This window comes from Vitis riparia, chromosome 2, assembly GCF_004353265.1.
Source record: "Vitis riparia cultivar Riparia Gloire de Montpellier isolate 1030 chromosome 2, EGFV_Vit.rip_1.0, whole genome shotgun sequence".
Taxonomy (NCBI): domain Eukaryota; kingdom Viridiplantae; phylum Streptophyta; class Magnoliopsida; order Vitales; family Vitaceae; genus Vitis; species Vitis riparia.
In genome coordinates this window covers 16,606,819-16,626,521 of record NC_048432.1, presented here as the reverse complement: position 1 = coordinate 16,626,521, position 19,703 = coordinate 16,606,819, and the positions used below count along the sequence as shown (strand labels likewise).

The window sequence follows — 19,703 nt, the reverse complement described above, 5'->3', positions numbered from 1 at the left end:
GAAAAGGTGGTCTGTGAAAAATCGGATCGGGTTTGGAGGTCAGATTACTTATTGGGAAGGTACGGTAAAGACCGTAGCACCCCTCTAGGTTTCTAAAGTCGGGTCTCTACTAATAAAATGAAGCTAACGTGGCAATTGGTGAATAAATCAATGAATACTCAGAGTGATCATGCACATGTGAGAATCTAAACATGCATATAGAAATACCAGAAATGGAGTGGATGCGTACTTGGGCAACAAGCCACCATGTGCTATCATGAAATAGGGTCAGTGCACAATTAAGGAATAATTTCGAGCATGTTATAGAGCATAATAAAATCAAACATGCATGACAATTAAATTAATCAACCAATCAATCAATTATAAAATCACTTATGTGGGGCTCCCACCAGATTCTATTATTCTAGAATTATGAAAAATTCATTCATGCTTATTAAAATCAAGAGGAGTAGAAGATTGTTTGAAAACCAGAGTGGAATTAAAACTATTTGAAAGAAAATTGGATCTTTGAAATTTATTTGAAAATTGGAGTCCCTAAGATTACTTGAAAATTGGAGTCTTGAAAATCAAATTTAAGAATTAGAATTTTGGATATTAAATTTACAAGAAATTTGATTTTGGACATTCAATTTTAGAAAAATTAAATTTTGAAAATTAAATTTGAAAGAAATTGGAGTTTTAAAAATTAAATTTAGGAAATGGAGTTTTGGAAATTAAATTCAAAAGAAATTAGATTTTGGAAATTAAATTTGAAAGAAATGAAATTTTGGAAATTAAATAGAAGAATTTGAATTTTGGAAATTAAATTTGAAGGAAATCGGAATTCCAAAAATTAAATTTGAAAGAGATTGGAGTTTTAAAAATTAAATTTAGGAAATGGAATTTTGGAAATTAAATTTAAAAGAAATTGATTTTGGAAATTAAATTTGAAAGAAATCAAAATTTTGGAAATTAAATTTGAAAGAAATGAAATTTTGGAAATTAAATTTGAAGGAAATCGGAACCGGAAATTAAATTTGAAAAAGATTAGAGTTTTAAAAATTAAATTTAGTTTGGAGCTTTGAAAAGATTAAATCAAAACTGGAGTTTTGAAAAATTATCTTAACATTAAGATTTTGAAAATGAAATTTTTGGACATCAAAAGTTAAAAAAAGAAAATAAGAAAACAATAAAACAAAAGCCATATGGCCTTAGAATGGCCCAACGTGTACAAGCACACCTTTAATGAATCAAACAAATAGAAAAAGGTGTATAGGCATATCCTTTAATGAATAAACAAATAAAAAAAGGTGTACATGCATACCCTTTAATGAATAAATAAATAAAAGAATGCACCACAAAATGCTAATGTTGCAGGCTTCACCATGAGTTTTGGGTCAAAATGGCCCATTTTTTAAACTTAATGTTGAAAATGGGCACATTTTGAAACTATTGTTCAAAATGGCCTATTTGATGCCACGTAGACGCCACATCATTAAAAAATATTTTTTTTCGTCATTATAGTGAAAGTCGCAGTTGGGAAACGCGGCTTCATTTTTGCACTAAAGTTGCAGTTGGGAAACGCGGCTTCATTTTTGTACTAAAGCCGCAGTTGGGAAATGCGGCTTCATTTTTGCACTAAAGCCGCAGTTGGCAAACGCGGCTTCATTTTTGTACTAAAGCCGCATTTGCCAAACGCGGCTTCATTTTTTAACTAAAGCCGCGGTTGGCAACCGCGGCTTTAGTTTATTTTTATTTAAATTTAAAATTTAATTAAAAATTTATTAAATTACAATTTATGAATGAAATTTAAAAATATACTTAAATAAAAATTTATTTATATTTAAACTTAAAAATCTAGTATTATTTCAACAAACATAAATTGATAAATAAAATATATTATAAATGAATATTTGATTTATTAATAAATTAATAATCTTAAAATAATAAATTTATATAACATATAAATAATATATAAAATTGTATAATTTATTAATTTAAGATATTTAATTTGTTAATTTTTAAGATATTAATTTATTTATATTATGATAAATTTATCTTTATCGAAATAACAGTATAAATAAATAATTTTTAATTAAGTATATTTTTTAAATTTTAATCATAAATTGTGATTTAATAGTTTTTAATTAAATTGGAAAGTAAAAAAAATATTATAATTGAAATCTCAGTTATTAACTATTATACTATTATTTCGATAAAGATAAATTTATCATAATATAAATAAATTAATATCTTAAAAATTAACAAATTAAATATCTTAAATTAATAAATTATACAATTTTATATATTATTTATATGTTATATAAATTTATTATTTTAAGATTATTAATTTATTAATAAATAAAACATTCATTTATAATATCTTCTATTTATCAATTTATGTTTGTTGAAATAATACTAGAATTTTAAATTTAAATATAAATAATTTATTATTTAAGTATATTTTTAAATTTCATTCATAAATTGTAATTTAATAATTTTTTAATTAAATTTTAAATTTAAATAAAAATGAACTAAAGCCGCGGTTGGCAACCGCGACTTTAGTTAAAAAATGAAGCCGCGTTTGGCAAATGCGGCTTTAGTACAAAAATGAAGCCGCATTTCCCAACTGCGGCTTTAGTGCAAAAATGAAGCCGCATTTCCCAACTGCGGTTTTAGTACAAAAATGAAGTCGCGTTTCCCAACTGCGGCTTTCACTATAATGACGAAAAAAAAAAAAATTTAATGATGTGGCGCCTACGTGGCATCAAAGAGGCCATTTTGAACAATAGTTTCAAAATGTGCCCATTTTCAACATTAAGTTTCAAAAATGGGCCATTTTGACCCAAAACTCCTTCACCATGCTATCCAATATAGAGATTCCAACCAAAAACGAAAACGACACAACCTCCCATGCTACATATACTGAAGGTCAACTTCAAAGGACGCCCTCTCGCTCCTTTCCTCTGTCCCCTTCCCCAGAAAAATCTCTCCTCTGTCCTCAACTCTCTAAGGCTCCTCTCCCAGTTGGCCGACCACCAGAAAAATCGCAGCGAAAGCACCCCCCCGGTGAAATCAAAAGAATAAACTCTAAGGCATGAACTAGAGTGAAAACTGAGGGTAGAACAAACAAGTGAGCATCCAGCACATGAATGTATAGGATCTCATATCAAGTGATGTTCATGGGCTCAAAACAGGTGGGATGAGGGAGAAAATTAAATCAATTCATACCAATCCATGTACGTGATAACCTCAAATGAAATCCAAGAGAATGAGATATTAGCAGGGCAAACATATCCAAACAGCAAATGAAACAATCAATGAGCATGTGAACAAGCCAAAAATTAACAAAACTTATACATGACTCATGTTATCCATAACCAGACAGACAAGCGAGACCCCAAGTAGCAAGAGAAGAAAATGAAAGATCAATGATAATGAAGATGAATAAGAGGTACATAGTAAACTTACCTAAGAGTTCTTTCATAGTTCTTGCCTGGCCAACGAATCCCCCTTTCCCCAGCTAAATGAACACTCCCTCAAGCTCTCCGGTTTCTTCTTTTTCTTCATAAGTTCTCCCCCTCTCCTTTTTTAGTCCCCAACTCTCTCTTATCTGTTACTAGCTTCACTATTCTTGGCTCAGCAAATAAGTCGTCGTCCCAACCACCACCATGGCTAGGCAGTGGTCTCCTCAGCCATGCGTCCCATGTGGCTTGCTATTTAGGGAACCGGCCCCTACTCCAAAAAAAATGAAATCTTCAGGTGGCTCCCCGGGTAGTCCAAAAAAAGGGTCTACACAAACCCTCTTCACTTTTGTACCAAAGGAATGAAGGAATACCTACACTAACAATATATAAAATCAAACACATCCATACCCTCTACGATTTTATCAAAGCTTCACCACACACTCACGTATTGAAGGATGAATTCACTGAAAAAAAATATATATGTAAAAGAACTTTTAGGTTGCTAGTTGGCGGAGCACAGAAGGTACGAAATAGGTCCATTTAATTGTTATCTTAGCCCAAAACCTGATCCAGGCCCATTCTCCAGGGCTGAGGAAAGTCTCTGGTTCCGAAGCCCAAGCCCAAGCCCACTTTCAAACGACGTCGTTCGCTCTTGATGTTTCCTGTATCACCTCCTTCAACTAGGGTTTTGCTTCAAAAACAAAACCCCAGCCCTCTATCTCACAGTCCCTAATTCCAAGCCATGGAGGAACCTCCATCTCAGGCTCCATGTTGGAGCAACATAGTCAAGGCCCAACCAACCCCAAAACAAGAGATAGGAAAGCAAAATTGTGAATAGAAAACAGAAATCGGAATGAAAAATGTCCATTGCCTAATGGATAGGACAGAGGTCTTCTAACCTTTGGTATAGGTTCAAATCCAAAATAAGTAGGTAGTATTAAATACAAGAGCATAAACCCAGGTGATACCAGTGGCTGCTGCTGTGGAAATGCCTTGAAATTATAACAAAATTTACACCCAGAGTTTATCAACTACAACATTAACTCGCTCTCAGTACAGCACTAGAGTAGCAAATTGGGGGGAAACATAGCTTCAAGAGGAGAAAATAGTCATCCTTTACTAACAAGACCTTAATCGTGTTCAGAAATTTCAGAACTTTACTGATCAACCAATGGTATACAAAGAGGATTTGCCATGCATGAAGCTCTATGTTTCTTTTAGCATGCAAGCATTTACAAAGAACCCGATAAAACAAAAAAATTGAGGAAGGAAAGGAGAATTACAGTTGTATATTTCAGATTTGCAGTGTGTTAGGTTTCATAACTCAATCACGATGAAAGTGCAAGCTCAGCCCACGCCAGAGAAGATGCCTTAAGCTCGGAAGATATGGATGTGTCAATTTTGGTCTCCAACATGGTGCACAGTTCTTGCATGGATGGCCGCTTGGTGGGTTCGGGATGAATGCAAAGATTCACCACCTCACATATGACTTTAAGGTCATCATATCTGAAATGTTTCAACTCAGGATCCACCACATATGACATTGCTTCTGGTAGGTCAAGATAGTCCCTAGCCTGCAGCAGAAACGGATTCAGTTTTTAGGCATATTTGGTCGGAACTCTAGTTTTTCGCTCCCGACAATTAATCCCTTCAAGATTACTTTGGTGGGAAGCTTAACAAATATTCAATTTTCAGAAGGTTTCTTACCCATTCAACCAAGCAACCCTTGTCCTTGCAGTATGGAGGTCTCCCACTCATAATCTCCAGCAAAAGTACACCAAATGCATAAACGTTGCCTTGAACATCTAGATGGCGTCCCTCCAGAGAATTTGGAAGAACACAGATGGCACCTTGGCTGCCAATGGAGCCTGAGTTCTTTTCTGATCTTGAAAGAATTGACTTCCAACTTTCAAAGTCAACTAGCTGCAGTACAAATTCAAGAGAACATCATCAAAATTCAGAAATTTGTTTTAGACTGTAGAGTTGTATCATCTCATTTCAACGAGAATTCAAAAACCAGGAACCTTTCTGGTAGCAGAAATGAGAACCATTTCCGGCTTCTTTTAGACTTGTTCACCATAGATTTTCTCGAAACATTGCCATGTGGAGAAAATGTTTTTGCGTTTTCAGACTTAAAAAAATCTTTTAATTGAAAAGAACCTAAAACCATCATATTTGCAAAAAGAAAAATTATGGACTTCATTTCTGGACTTGGCTACATTATTCAACAACAAATCATTTTTAACTCTAGAACCAGATAAGTGCTAAATGGCCTGTAAAAGAAATATAATGGGTAAAGGATATCATGGATTTATGATATAAGGTAGAAAGGTTTAGTAGCTTGAGGAAAAATAAGGGAAAAGCAACCATGATTTTTTTTAAAAAAAAGCTGTAAATGGTTTTCTTTTCAACAATTCCAAGTACCCAACCAAGTTTCTCACATTGTGATCTGCATCCTAACCTCAGCCTTTTCTCTCATGTTGACTTTTTGGAGCAAGGTTCTTTTGATTTAAGTAATCCATAGTAAGCTTAACTTGATACAAAGAATTACCTTGGGAGAAAAATCTTCTGTGATATACACAGCACTCGAATTTAACTCGGATATGGTAAATGGTGGATCAAGTTCTGTGTGCAGATATTTTAGGCCACGGCCAATCCCTATAATAATCTTCATGCGCCGCGTCCATGATAATTGGCATCCTTCTCCATCTGCATTTAAATGAAAAGGCTCAAATTTCATCTACTGAAGCACATTGATGCAAACAACTGTTACAGAAAAGAAGCTCAACTTACAATGAAGGTGCTCATAGAGTGTTCCATTTGATGCATATTCAAAAACCAGCATTCTTGTAAATGGAGAGCTCTCTCGACAATAGCCCAGTAATTTTCCTGTATTCTCATGATTTAATCTTGCCAAATCTGCCACCTGAGGGGTGAAATAACTCAAATTTTGAAGTATAGCAACTAGTCTCCCAAATTGAACATTTTTAGGTTCTCGGTCAGTTCTCAAAATAAGTTCTAGGCCAAATTTGATACAGAAGAGTATTAATGATGAGTAATTACCTCCTTCTGAAAATAGAGCTCGAGATAGCCCATCCAATGCTCCTCTTTGATGCATAGGGATATCACAGCAATCTCGGGCCCACCTTTCATAGTGCCTTTGTAGACTAAACTATCTGGTGAGGAGCCTATTATGTTGCTGAAATCTTCACATGCTACTTCAAGCTCTTGCCTGCTGAATCTAAATACATCCTTCAACATCTCAGAATCTGTAATCAATGAAAGAACACTTCCATCAATACTAAAGAAAAGGTTTCTGAGGTATAAAGTGCAAATGGGGCGGACTGTTGAGTAACAATTTTACCTATGTATACTTGCATATGTTCCTTCTCACTTGCTGATTTTTTCCAAGGGATTATGATAGAAGATTTGCTTTTGCATCTCTGAAGAGCAGTGAGAAGAGCAATGATACAGAGAGAACCAACCATGGTTCCTGTCACTATTTCCAGAGCTAAAAGCCAGGCAGGTTTTGATGTGTCCTGATGCTTCGATCCATCTAAGGTTGGCTGGTGCTTTGGGCCGACTCCTGGATGGCTTTTGGCAGGTGGAGGAACAGCTGTAAGAAGAAGATTGTCACCATCAACGGCAATAGTCAGTATTAAAATTGCCATCAGCTTCACTCAACGCTACAGAAAGTTACATATATTTAATCTCAATAAATTATTTTTATATGTTTATTCAAATCCATTTTACTTATTTCTTTTTATTACATAAAAATTTAAATAATTTAAATACATATAATTTTTTTTATAATTTTAATTATATTTTATATTTTTTACCATGAAACCAAACATGAAAAAGCTATTTTTCTTAATTTTTTTTTCTTTCCTTAATACTTTTAAGGAACTAAACATAGCATAAATGACAATATATTATAAGCAATTCAGATATTTAAGGTATTGTTATCATGATTTTTATTTATTTATTTATTATTATTATTTTGTAATTTGTTTAAGTGAATACATGTGAGGAACATATGACCCAAATTAGAACAAAAAAAATTATCATAAAATTAGGGATTTTAGCTAGGGTTTTTAACATCGTTTGAAATATGCCTACTTATCATTCAAGGATGATAAGAGTAAAAATTTGAAATTTCACTAATTCCACTTAGATTTGGACTAAACATACAAACTCCTTATTAGTTTAACATTTCGTAAAAAAATCTCTTATCATTTTTATCGATCAATTCCACTTGCTTCAACTCCAAGTAGAAAATATATATATATATATAGTTTTAGAAGTCATATTTTAGGTGTATCTAACCTCAAGCGTAACTACTTTCTAGTTGTAACGTCTTATTTGTCAAAACCATTAAACCTATTTCTTTTGTTGAACAAATTAGATCGCATTAAACCTATTAATGAAAAATTAAACACATCACCACCTACTCTTATTGAATTACGCAAAATTAATCCTACTAAAATCACACCCACCCATTACATTATAAAATTGTCATTTTACTTCAATTTTAAATCCTATTACATAGTCCACATCTATCTACTTTCTTTACAAACCCTCTTCACTTTTGTACCAAAGGAATGAAGGAATATATACACTAACAATATATAAAATCAAACACATCCATACCCTCTACGATTTTATCAAAGCTTCACCACACACTCGCATATTGAAGGATGAATTCACTGAAAAAAAATATATATGTAAAAGAACTTTTAGGTTGCTGGTTGGCGGAGCGCAGAAGGTACGAAATAGGTCCATTTAATTGTTATCTTAGCCCAAAACCTGATCCAGGCCCATTCTCAAGGGCTTAGGAAAGTCTCCGGTTCCGAAGCCCGCGCCCAAGCCCACTTTCAAACGACGTCGTTCGTTCTTGATGTTTCCTGTATCACCTCCTTCAACTAGGGTTTTGCTTAAAAAACAAAACCCCAGCCCTCTGTCTCACAGTCCCTACTTCCAAGCCATGGAGGAACCTCCATCGCAGGCTCCATGTTGGAGCAACATAGTCAAGGCGCAACCACCCCCAAAACCCCACCAGCAGCAGCAAGCCTTGATTCCCCCGAATCTCCCTGTCGGCAGCTGCAAATCCAGCAAAGGCATCAGCATAGCCGTCGTCGATGCCACCGCCATTATACAAGGCGGAGAGCAGCTCACTCGATGCGCCGACAAGTTCGTATCTGTCTCCGAAGTCATCGACGAAGTCCGTGACCCCGTCTCCCGCCACAAGCTCGCCTTTGTTCCCTTCACTATCGACACCATGGAACCATCTCCCGAATCCCTCAAAAAAGGTCTCTCTTTCTCCTCTTTTTTTTTTTTTAATCCATCTCACATAATTCATGTTTATACACTGTTTTGATTCTGAGAAAATGAGAGAAGAATGTGTGCTTAATTTAGTTGTGCGCTTTGTTCTGGTTCTGAATGAATGAGAAAATTTTGTTTTATTTTTTTCTCTTGTTCTCTCATTCTTCTGGGAACCAAACAGTGCTATTAGATGTGGCTCATGTGAATTTAGATCAACCTAGAACAGATTTAGGTACTGGTCATTGCGATTTTAGGTAATCGAATTACTTGCAAATTCTGGAGGAGCCAGTCAGCCTGTGGAATTCCGATGGCTAAATGCTGTTTGGGTTTCCATTTCTTTTATGTTTGACTGGGGATAATGGTACGGTGTAATTTGTAAATTATTGTTGATGGGATATGTGCTTGGTTATCTGCCTTGGCCTGACTTCAACTTTGAGATGGATTTTAGGCATATGATGAAAGAGAAGAAAGGAAATTTGTTGAACTTTCATGTGTAGCTCGTTGTGGTCATTCTTCTTGTTAAAGCACCTAGGATCCGAATTTTTATTTGTTTGCCATTTTTTTTTTCTTAAATTTCAAAAAGGCTGTATGAGGTTGATTAGGAATTGAACTTTTGTGTTCTGTGTGGGGTGACAGTTATCAACTTCGCGAGAGCCACTGGTGACTTGCAGACGCTTTCAGATGTTGATCTCAAACTCATTGCATTGACTTATATGCTGGAAGCTCAGATCCATGGGACTAAGCATCTTAGGGACAGCCCTCCGCCTATCCATGCGGTTAATGTGAAAAGGCTGCCTGAGAAGGATATGCCTGGGTGGGGCTCTAATGTTCCTAATTTGGAGGAGTGGGAGGCATTAGAACATGAAGTCGAGGATGGATCAAACCCAAATTCGAGAATCCTACCATTGACTGATTTAAATTTAAATGTTATCCCTGCAGATGATCACTCTGAAAATGGTTTAACAGGAAATGGAGGTGAAGCTCGATCTGAGGATCAAGAGGATACTGATCCCACATCGAGAAGACCTATGAGATATTTGCCTAAGAAGAAAGAAATAAAAATTGAGGGGAAGAAGATGGTGGCAGATGGAGTTGATGCCTCTCAGGGGCAATATGGTGATAATGCTGGTGATTGGTTGCCTGCTGTAAGTCGAAGTACTCATCGAAGATACCTTAGAAGAAAAGCTAGACACGAATTGCATGAAGCATCATTGGGAAATGGTCATCAGCATGATGCAGAGGAAAACATGGAAAATAACATTATTGAGGACACTGAATGCGCTGATGAGCTGATGCATGAAAGTCCTGAAGGAAAGCTTGTTGGAAATGGGATAACAGAGGAAAGTGGGGCCACTGGAGGCAAGGAGGGTGATGGAAATCTTTCCTCAATCCTACAACAAATGAGGCTCGAAGAAGGTTCACTGAAGGATCTTCAAGAAGGGAAAGAGGGGGACTTCTTGTGTGAGGGATCTGAGTCCAACAATTGCACAGTGGCAGAATCTACCTCTGATAATAATGCACATATAGCTGTTGAAGAGGATGAGGTTGAAACTATCGATGAAAGGTTGGACCACTTGGAGATCTCAAGCCAGATGAGTGAAAGTGTTGATGTGTCATATATAGATGATGAAAGTAGTGAGCAAAGCTGGATGTTGAAATCCTTGTCTGATTCGAGTGTAGCTTGTGTAACCAGCGATTTCGCAATGCAAAATGTTCTTCTGCAGATGGGTTTGCGCCTGCTGGCACCAGGAGGGATGCAGATACGCCAGCTGCACAGGTACAAACTGAATGCAATTTATGTTGACCGGGTTATTACTGATGTCTACTTATGATTTTCTTCTGCTTGTTATTCAACCTTTGAGACACAAATGCCACAGTTCTTTGTACTTTTCTTTAAGTTCAGAGTTTGAAACTCTGAAACATGTATCTTCTAGGGTTCATCCATATTAATAGGACTTAAATAATTGTATATGAGTTTTCTCTATGTTTGTGCTAGGGACATCTAGTCTCACATAACTGACCTATTGTACTATGGATATGTGATTAATTTTTGGAACATCATATTTCCAGATGGATTCTTAAATGCCATGCCTGCAATGAGGTGACTGCTGAAATTGGGAGAATTTTCTGCCCAAGGTGTGGCAATGGTGGCACTTTACGCAAGGTAGCTGTTACAGTTGGTGAGAATGGAATTATTCTAGCAGCTCGTAAGCCACGTATTAGCTTGCGTGGCACAAAGGTAAGTAAATGATTCTCAAGCTTTTCTATTTCTTAGCAATTACTGTGAAGTTTTCTGGTTCATACTGTTCCTTGGTTGTGCCCATTATTTTTTCAAGCAACTCTAGTATGGTCGTACATAAAGCACGAATATTGCATATATATATATGTATATGTGTGTGGCTGACACTTGGCTGCATGCAGTTTTCACTGCCTTTGCCGCGAGGTGGAAGAGATGCCATTACTAAGAACCCGATTTTACGTGAAGATCAACTCCCTCACAAGCTCCTGCACCCCAAGACAAAGAAGAAAGCTAATAAACCAGTTAGTTTTATTCCCTTTTCCTCCCCATTTTTTTCAAAGTATTGTTATGCATGGGTTTCTCATTTCTATTTTTGTTCAAATATCTTGTATTTAATTGAAGTTTAATTCATACATTTCCTATTGTTTTTTCTAGGGAGATGAATTCTTTGCTTCAGACGACTTCTTCAGCCACCATACTGATAAGAAAACTTCTTTAAGGCCTCCTGTAAGAGAAGCATTGGCGGTCTTCAGCGGAAAGAGGAATCCTAATGATAATCATTTCTCACGTTCGAAGCGGTAGATGGCAGTTTGAGCTGGAGTTTTGAGTTTTGTTCATTCGTTTCGACTTGGTAGCTGTATTGAAAAGAAAAAGGAGGGGTTTTGCATGGCCAATTCAAGGTGTTAATGATTTTTTTTTTTTTTTTTTTGGGTTTATCGCCTTCTTTTGAGTGAGCTAGACCCATAATTTGTCATGATGCTTATTATGTTATAGATAGTTTGCTCCTATCGAGCACAATTTTGGTGTTTTCTTATTTTTCTGGAAAATTGTTTTCAAAAAGCGATTCTAAGGAACAGTTTTTGAGAACCATTGTTGTTTGATGTTTTGTAGAGTAAAAGTTTGTTGATAATTTGAAATGTTTATAGCTTTAACTTGTTTTTTATGTATATATTTTTTAAAGCAGCATTAAGTGAAAATAACTTAAAACCATTAAAATATGTTCTAAGAAAATAGTGACAAAATACCTATTTTCTAGTAGCCAAATATGATTTTTGTTTTCCATTGTTGGAGGAAACGGGAAAAATGCATCTAAAGCAAATGAGTAAGCTTGGATGAGGAAATACAAAGGAGATGGTGGTTTGCCACAGCTGTGACAAAAGGTGAGAGAGTGAGACTCTCATTACTCATTACCCATTTTTATTCTGTTCATCATCACACTGTCTGTCTTAACTCTTGCTTTAATTTTGAGCATCGAGTCAGAAGATTAAGTGATTAGCAATTTAACAGAATCCTCAAGCTCCATGGTTTGATGATGTATTTTAGGTGCAATTGGTTCATAGCCAAACCTATTGATTTAATTCTTTCTCTTACTATGAATATGGAGTAAAGTGGAGTGATTCAGTGGTCAGTTTAGTTATCATTCTGAGAATCTTGAATTATCTGATATGTCACTACTCCCCCACTCTTTAACTGAGAAAAGGCTGATGTTTGTCCTCTTGGTTCAACTGAAAAAGGGGGGCTCATATGCACTGTTTCTCATGTCAATGTGGGGAGAAACTGGATCATTTGCTTATGATTGACACTTACCCAAACGTTTTGTGTTGGGTCTCTCCAAAGGGTGTTCCTGATTTTCCAGTGCTGCAACTGTTGCACTACCAAAAAGCTTTTACAAAACATCAACTCTGACCCAATTATCAGCAATTTGAATATCATATCCAGTAATGAAATACCAAGGAAATCACCCTGTTCCAGAGGGATGATCTAGGAAGCCAATCGTTTTGAATGCTTCAGGCAGAAAAGCTGACATAGCATGTCTTAAATCTGGAAATTTATCCATCCTCCGTAAAGAAGCTTAATCAAACAAAAGTTTCATGTTTGGTCTTGAATTAGAGATGTTAAAAATAATGAATCAACCTACACCGGTTTTTTTTTCTTAAACAAGAGATAGGAAAGCAAAATTGTGAATAGAAAACAGAAATCAGAATGAAAAATGTTCATCGCCTAATGGATAGGACAGAAGTCTTCTAACCTTTGGTATTGGTTCAAATCCAAAATAAGTAGGTAGTATTAAATACAAGAGCATAAACCCAGGTGATATCAGTGGCTGCTGCTGTGGAAATGCCTTGAAATTATAACAAAATTTGCACCCAGAGTTTATCAACTACAACATTAAGGGGGGAAACATAGCTTGAAGAGGAGAAAATAGTCATCCTTTACTAACAAGACCTTAATCATGTTCAGAAATTTCAGAACTTTACTGATCAACCAATGGTATACAAAGAGGATTTGCCATGCATGAAGCTCTATGTTTCTTTTAGCATGCAAGCATTTACAAGGAACCCGATAAAACAAAAAAATTGAGGAAGGAAAGGAGAATTACAATTGTATATTTCAGATTTACAGTGTGTTAGGTTTCATAGCTCAATCACGATGAAAGTGCAAGCTCAGCCCACGCCAGAGAAGATGCCTTAAGCTCGGAAGATATGGATGTGTCAATTTTGGTCTCCAACATGGTGCACAGTTCTTGCATGGATGGCCGCTTGGTGGGTTCGGGATGAATGCAAAGATTCACCACCTCACATATGACTTTAAGGTCATCATATCTGAAATGTTTCAACTCAGGATCCACCACATATGACATTGCTTCTGGTAGGTCAAGATAGTCCCTAGCCTGCAACAGAAACGGATTCATTTTTTAGGCATATTTGGTCGGAACTCTAGTTTTTCGCTCCCGACAATTAATCCCTTCAAGATTACTTTGGTGGGAAGCTTAACAAATATTCAATTTTCAGAAGGTTTCTTACCCATTCAACCAAGCAACCCTTGTCCTTGCAGTATGGAGGTCTCCCACTCATAATCTCCAGCAAAAGTACACCAAATGCATAAACGTTGCCTTGAACATCTAGATGGCGTCCCTCCAGAGAATTTGGAAGAACACAGATGGCACCTTGGCTGCCAATGGAGCCTGAGTTCTTTTCTGATCTTGAAAGAATTGACTTCCAACTTTCAAAGTCAACTAGCTGCAGTACAAACTCAAGAGAACATCATCAAAATTCAGAAATTTGTTTTAGACTGTAGAGTTGTATCATCTTATTTCATCGAGAATTCAAAAACCAGGAACCTTTCTGGTAGCAGAAATGAGAACCATTTCCGGCTTCTTTTAGACTTGTTCACCATAGATTTTCTCGAAACATTGCCATGTGGAGAAAATGTTTTTGCGTTTTCAGACTTAAAAAAATCTTTTAATTGAAAAGAACCTAAAACCATCATATTTGCAAAAGAAAAATTATGGACTTCATTTCTGGACTTGGCTACATTATTCAACAACAAATCATTTTTAACTCTAGAACCAGATAAGTGCTAAATGGCCTGTAAAAGAAATATAATGGGTAAAGGATATCATGGATTTATGATAAGGTAGAAAGGTTTAGTAGCTTGAGGAAAAATAAGGGAAAAGCAACCATGATTTTTTTTTAAAAAAAAGCTGTAAATGGTTTTCTTTTGAACAATTCCAAGTACCCAACCAAGTTTCTCACATTGTGATCTGCATCTAAGCTCAGCCTTTTATCTCATGTTGACTTTTTGGAGCAAGGTTCTTTTGATTTAAGTAATCCATAGTAAGCTTAACTTGATTCTTTTTCTGATAGAACAAATAAGATTGGAACATTCATAAGCTTTGAAACACTCGTAGTTAGTACAAAGAATTACCTTGGGAGAAAAATCCTCTGTGATATACACAGCACTCGAATTTAACTCGGATATTGTAAATGGTGGATCAAGTTCTGTGTGCAGATATTTTAGGCCACGGCCAATCCCTATAATAATCTTCATGCGCCGTGTCCATGATAATTGGCATCCTTCTCCATCTGCATTTCAATGAAAAGGCTCAAATTTCATCTACTGAAACACGTTGATGCAAACAACTGTTACAGAAAAGAAGCTCAACTTACAATGAAGGTGCTCATAGAGTGTTCCATTTGATGCATATTCAAAAACCAGCATTCTTGTAAACGGAGAGCTCTCTCGACAATAGCCCAGTAATTTTCCTGTGTTCTCATGATTTAATCTTGCCAAATCTGCCACCTGAGGGGTGAAATAACTCAATTTTTGAAGTATAGCAACTAGAGTCTCCCAAATTGAACATTTTTAGGTTCTCGGTCAGTTCTCAAAATAAGTTCTAGGACAAATTTGATACAGAAGTGTATTAATGATGAGTAATTACCTCCTTCTGAAAATAGAGCTCAAGATAGCCCATCCAATGCTCCTCTTTGATGCATAGGGATATCACAGCAATCTCGGGCCCACCTTTCATGGTGCCTTTGTAGACTAAACTATCTGGTGAGGAGCCTATTATGTTGCTGAAATCTTCACATGCTACTTCAAGCTCTTGCCTGCTGAATCTAAATACATCCTTCAACATCTCAGAGTCTGTAATCAATGAAAGAACACTTCCATCAATACTAAAGAAAAGGTTTCTGAGATATAAAGTGCAAATGGGGCAGACTGTTGAGTAACAATTTTACCTATGTATACTTGCATATGTTCCTTCTCACTTGCTGATTTTTTCCAAGGGATTATAATAGAAGATTTGCTTTTGCATCTCTGAAGAGCAGTGAGAAGAGCAATGATACAGAGAGAACCAACCATGGTTCCTGTCACTATTTCCAGAGCTAAAAGCCAGGCAGGTTTTGATGTGTCCTGATGCTTCGGTCCATCTAAGGTAGGCTGGTGCTTTGGGCCGACTCCTGGATGGCTTTTGGCAGGTGGAGGAACAGCTATAAGAAGAAGATTGTCACCGTCAATGGCAATAGTCAGTATTAAAATTGCCATCAGCTTCACTCAACGCTAGAAAGTTGATGAGGCACTTCAGCAGCTTTATGCTCATAACAAAAACCTGTAAAATACATACCACATTGCACTGTAGACCGTTGTCTGGGAGCAGTGTCTTGAAGGCAGTTCCCTTGAAAACTTGTTCTGCATGCAGTTGTCATTACAACAAAGTATTAAAAGATACAACAAATATGAGAAGGGAAGAGAAAGGGTGGTACCTTGGCAGATATGACAAGCACTTAGGTATGCTTCCAACAAAAAAGTTGTACGAGAAATCTGCAACTTTAAACTGAGATGAGCGACAGAGGCCAGTGATGTTCCTGCTTGAGGCATACCTGAAGCAGAAATAATTTACAAGAGAATATTTTAAGTAAACTAATGCCATCCAAGAGACATTGGCAGGCTGGCATAGCTTAACTGTATTTCACAATGACATCTTGAAATAATGTAAGAAAATTCCAAAAGATGAAACCTCAGTGGTTTGTATCCAAAGATCCACAGTAGTAGAAATCATCATAAGATGACAAATCACAAAGACACACGATGACAAAAAACATGACGAAGATAAAATTTTCTGGGAAACTTTTTATTCTTCTTATGAAAAACTGCTGGGGATTTATTCCCTTATTCCTGGTAATCGTTCATCCATTCTTTAGACCTACGTCCAATGTAACAGAATGAATTTGTGACGTGATGGTCCATCCCAGGCAGCCCCACTTAACTATAGGCTGTTTAAAAGTCCATATGGGTCTCAAGTTGTACAAAGTTCGTATGCAGTGATTTTAGATCCTGCAATGTTATATTTGAAAACAAACATATAGCATATCCAGCTTTATTTAATGGTGAGAGGAAATTAATTCCTAGAAACAGCTACTCATAAAATGCACATCTAAGATCATATAAGTTGCTTCCCATAAAAGAATCTTCAACTTACATCCCATTAACGTCAGATACAAAATTCGAAGTGTTACTGCCAGGAACAGTTCCTTCAAGCCTGTTCCTATCCAGCCGAAGCTCCTCCAGGTGTCTCAAGTTGCCAAGCTCAGGAGGCAGGCGTCCACTCAAGCCATTGGACTCGAGGTTTCTGCAAAAAACATAAGTGAACTGATCAGATAAGAGAATATCAAACCTTAAAGTCAAATCCATCAAACCCAATGTCAAATTCCTTTTACATTTTAACGATGCTAGTCAAATTGCCAATCTCTGGAGGGATTGGACCCGTCAATTGATTCATCCCCAGATCCAAGACCTTGAGGTTTTTCAAAGAGCCAATTTCTTTAGGTATTACCCCAATCAGGTTGTTCCCATGCAAAATTCTACAAAACGTCAGTAAGTTAGATTAAGCTTTAATTATCATATTCTAAGAAATAAATTGTAAAATAAAGAAAAACCAAATTTCAAGGTGATGCGTAGAAGGAAAACATACAGTTCTTGCAAGGAAGAGAGTTGACCCAATTCTGGTGTGAGAAATCCCTTCAATGATGACCCAGAAATATTTCTGCAGTACACGGTTTCATCGACAAACGACAACTCAGATTACTGATGAAATGTGCATTTGACAGTACATTTCTACAATCTGAATGTCTAATAATAGATAGTCAGCTTGTTTCTTACATTTTTATAACATGATCTCGAGCTTCAGAGCACGTAATGCCAGACCAATCACAAGGATCTGAATCAACGGTGTTCCAAGTGGACAGAACCGTAAGTGGGTCTTCATATATGCCTTCCTTTAAGGTATTAAGAGCTGAGACTGCAAAATCCAGAATTCCCAGTAAAAACAGATTACAAGATATTAATAATCACAATAATCTAGTATAAATATTAAAAAAAAAAAAAAAACCCCAAGATTTTCCCAACATATGCTAAGTCAAATTCTACATTGATCTAGTACAAGAATAGGAGCAGAAAATTTTAAGTGACCCCAAAACTCTGTTCGTTTGCTGAGAAAATGTGGGAAAGAAAATGAAAACAATCTAAATCTTAAAGTATTCACTGTTTAGAGCCCAAGAGAACAAACACATCCACTCAAGGTTCCCAATATTACTGGCCGCATAAACTCAGTTGAGCTTTTCTTTCCATAAAATCCAAAAAAAAAAAAAAAAGCATAAAATTTCAATCTCTGAACTTTTTCCTACATTTTCCCAGCGAACAAGCAGAGCAAAAGAGGCAACATAAGCAGTAAACAAGTCAAGATCCCAACAACAAAGAAAAACAAACAGAAAAACACATACCCTCATTTGATGCAAAGGCATCACAACTCGCAAAAAGAACTCCAAAAACAACCCACAGAAGCTGAAGTGAACTAGAACTTCTCATCTCCTCGGAAATGCTTTCCACACTCTACCTCTCAGCTTTGCTCAAGAACACAAGACCTAGAGAACTCATCAAAAGAACCCCACCAAAAACATGAAAGAAAAGGAAGAATCCACTGGTTTGCAGAGATGGGTTTATCAAGAAAGATAAACCAGCACAAACCTCTAGCCTCTTCTACTGAAATCTACTCGGATACATGGTTTGTGGACGGAGAAGATAAAAGGAAAGACTAACCCCAAAAAGAACAAGAAAATATATCTGAGACAAGCCGGAGATTAAATCTCTGTTTTTTCAACCACCCATTAAAGAAAATCACTTGAATGGGCTGAGAAAATGAAGTTCGGAGATAAACCTTAATGAGAAAACTTAAATTCAAAGAGAGGTTTGTTAGGAGTGTGAGAAAGAAAATTTTCAAAAAAAAAAAAAGAAAAAGACAAAAAAAAAAAAAAAGAAACGGATAAAGCGGAAATCACAGGTTGAGTGGTCTTTAGAGAGAGAAAGTGAGCTTTGTCCGCCCGGCCATTTTCCCCTTCTGATTATAGCATTTGGGTTTGTGAATATTATAATATTTACTCCTAATCATTGTGCTTACAGGGTGGTGATTCGTTGAAGCTCAAAATCTCGCCATGCGAGAAACCCAAAAACCTTGGAGGTTTGACTCCATGCATTTGGAGCATCTTAATACCGCAGGCCTAAGATAATGAAGAGATGATCGGACGGCGATGAAGCGGGGTCGAATTAAAGTGGGACCCAGGGATGTGGGTGGGTGCAAGTTGGAAATTTAAAAAAGGTAGTTGAGAGTCGTTGTACTTTTTGACTAGACTAATGTTGATGTGGAATTTCAACCACACAAGGGAGAGATGGAGAGATGAGAGTAAAAATCAAATGATCCAAATCTACTTTATTTTTATTATTGTAATTATTATATATTTATTATTCTTTTACCTACAAAAAGTACCACATGAAGGTGACTTGAAGTGCCGAGCAAGGCAAAATTTATTTATGGGTTGTTTGGCATTTAAGTCAAATTTAGACTTACCTTCATATATCAAGTGTTTTTTTTTTGGAAAACATTACAACTGATTTTTCATTGCTTTTTTTTTTTTCAAAAATATTTTTAAAATTAAAATTATTTTATAAAAATATTACCAAATGCGCTTTTATAATGCGTTTGATAATAATTTTAAAAAATATTTCTAATTTTTGAAAGAATAAATTTTTAAGCATTATAAAAATTAAAAATATTTCCTAAAATCATTATAAAACAGACTTTCAATTAATATTAATTTGATATTTCAATAGTTCAAATTCAAAAATACATCTTTTAATTTTGACTTAGTGTGTATTTAATAATGATTTTAAAAAGTATTTTTAGTTTTTTTAATACTTGAAATTTTTTGTTTTTAAAGTATTAAAAATACTAAAAACATATTTAAAAATCACTGTTAAACGCACTTTTAGGTATGTTTTGAAGTTTTTATGTAAAATGATTTATTTTTCTAAAGATGACAAGAGACGAATTTTTTTAGGTACTCGTCTCATCCATAATG

At 35.8% G+C, this 19,703-nt stretch overlaps 3 protein-coding genes across 3 annotated transcripts; 1 reads left to right on the top strand and 2 right to left on the bottom strand.

The window, feature by feature from the left end:
- Positions 1-4,540: 4,540 nt before the first annotated feature.
- LOC117930771 (probable LRR receptor-like serine/threonine-protein kinase At1g63430) lies at positions 4,541-7,117 on the bottom strand. The gene is made up of 6 exons (XM_034851484.1): positions 6,811-7,117; positions 6,510-6,715; positions 6,240-6,372; positions 5,998-6,155; positions 5,154-5,369; positions 4,541-5,020 (listed from the first exon to the last, which is right to left on the bottom strand). The coding sequence occupies exons 1-6, from the start codon at positions 7,115-7,117 to the stop codon at positions 4,775-4,777; spliced, it is 1,266 nt and encodes a 421-aa protein (XP_034707375.1). The 3' UTR covers positions 4,541-4,774.
- Positions 7,118-8,393: 1,276 nt separating this feature from the next.
- Positions 8,394-11,912, top strand: LOC117926805 (RNA-binding protein NOB1). The gene is made up of 5 exons (XM_034846097.1): positions 8,394-8,755; positions 9,405-10,545; positions 10,839-11,007; positions 11,190-11,309; positions 11,443-11,912. The coding sequence occupies exons 1-5, from the start codon at positions 8,431-8,433 to the stop codon at positions 11,587-11,589; spliced, it is 1,902 nt and encodes a 633-aa protein (XP_034701988.1). The 5' UTR covers positions 8,394-8,430; the 3' UTR covers positions 11,590-11,912.
- Positions 11,913-13,195: 1,283 nt separating this feature from the next.
- On the bottom strand, positions 13,196-18,603 carry LOC117926794 (probable LRR receptor-like serine/threonine-protein kinase At1g63430). Its single transcript, XM_034846088.1, has 13 exons — positions 18,072-18,603; positions 17,452-17,590; positions 17,264-17,335; positions 17,010-17,153; positions 16,772-16,921; positions 16,056-16,172; positions 15,917-15,981; positions 15,531-15,782; positions 15,230-15,435; positions 14,958-15,090; positions 14,716-14,873; positions 13,812-14,027; positions 13,196-13,678 (listed from the first exon to the last, which is right to left on the bottom strand). The coding sequence occupies exons 1-13, from the start codon at positions 18,154-18,156 to the stop codon at positions 13,433-13,435; spliced, it is 1,983 nt and encodes a 660-aa protein (XP_034701979.1). The 5' UTR covers positions 18,157-18,603; the 3' UTR covers positions 13,196-13,432.
- Positions 18,604-19,703: the final 1,100 nt, after the last annotated feature.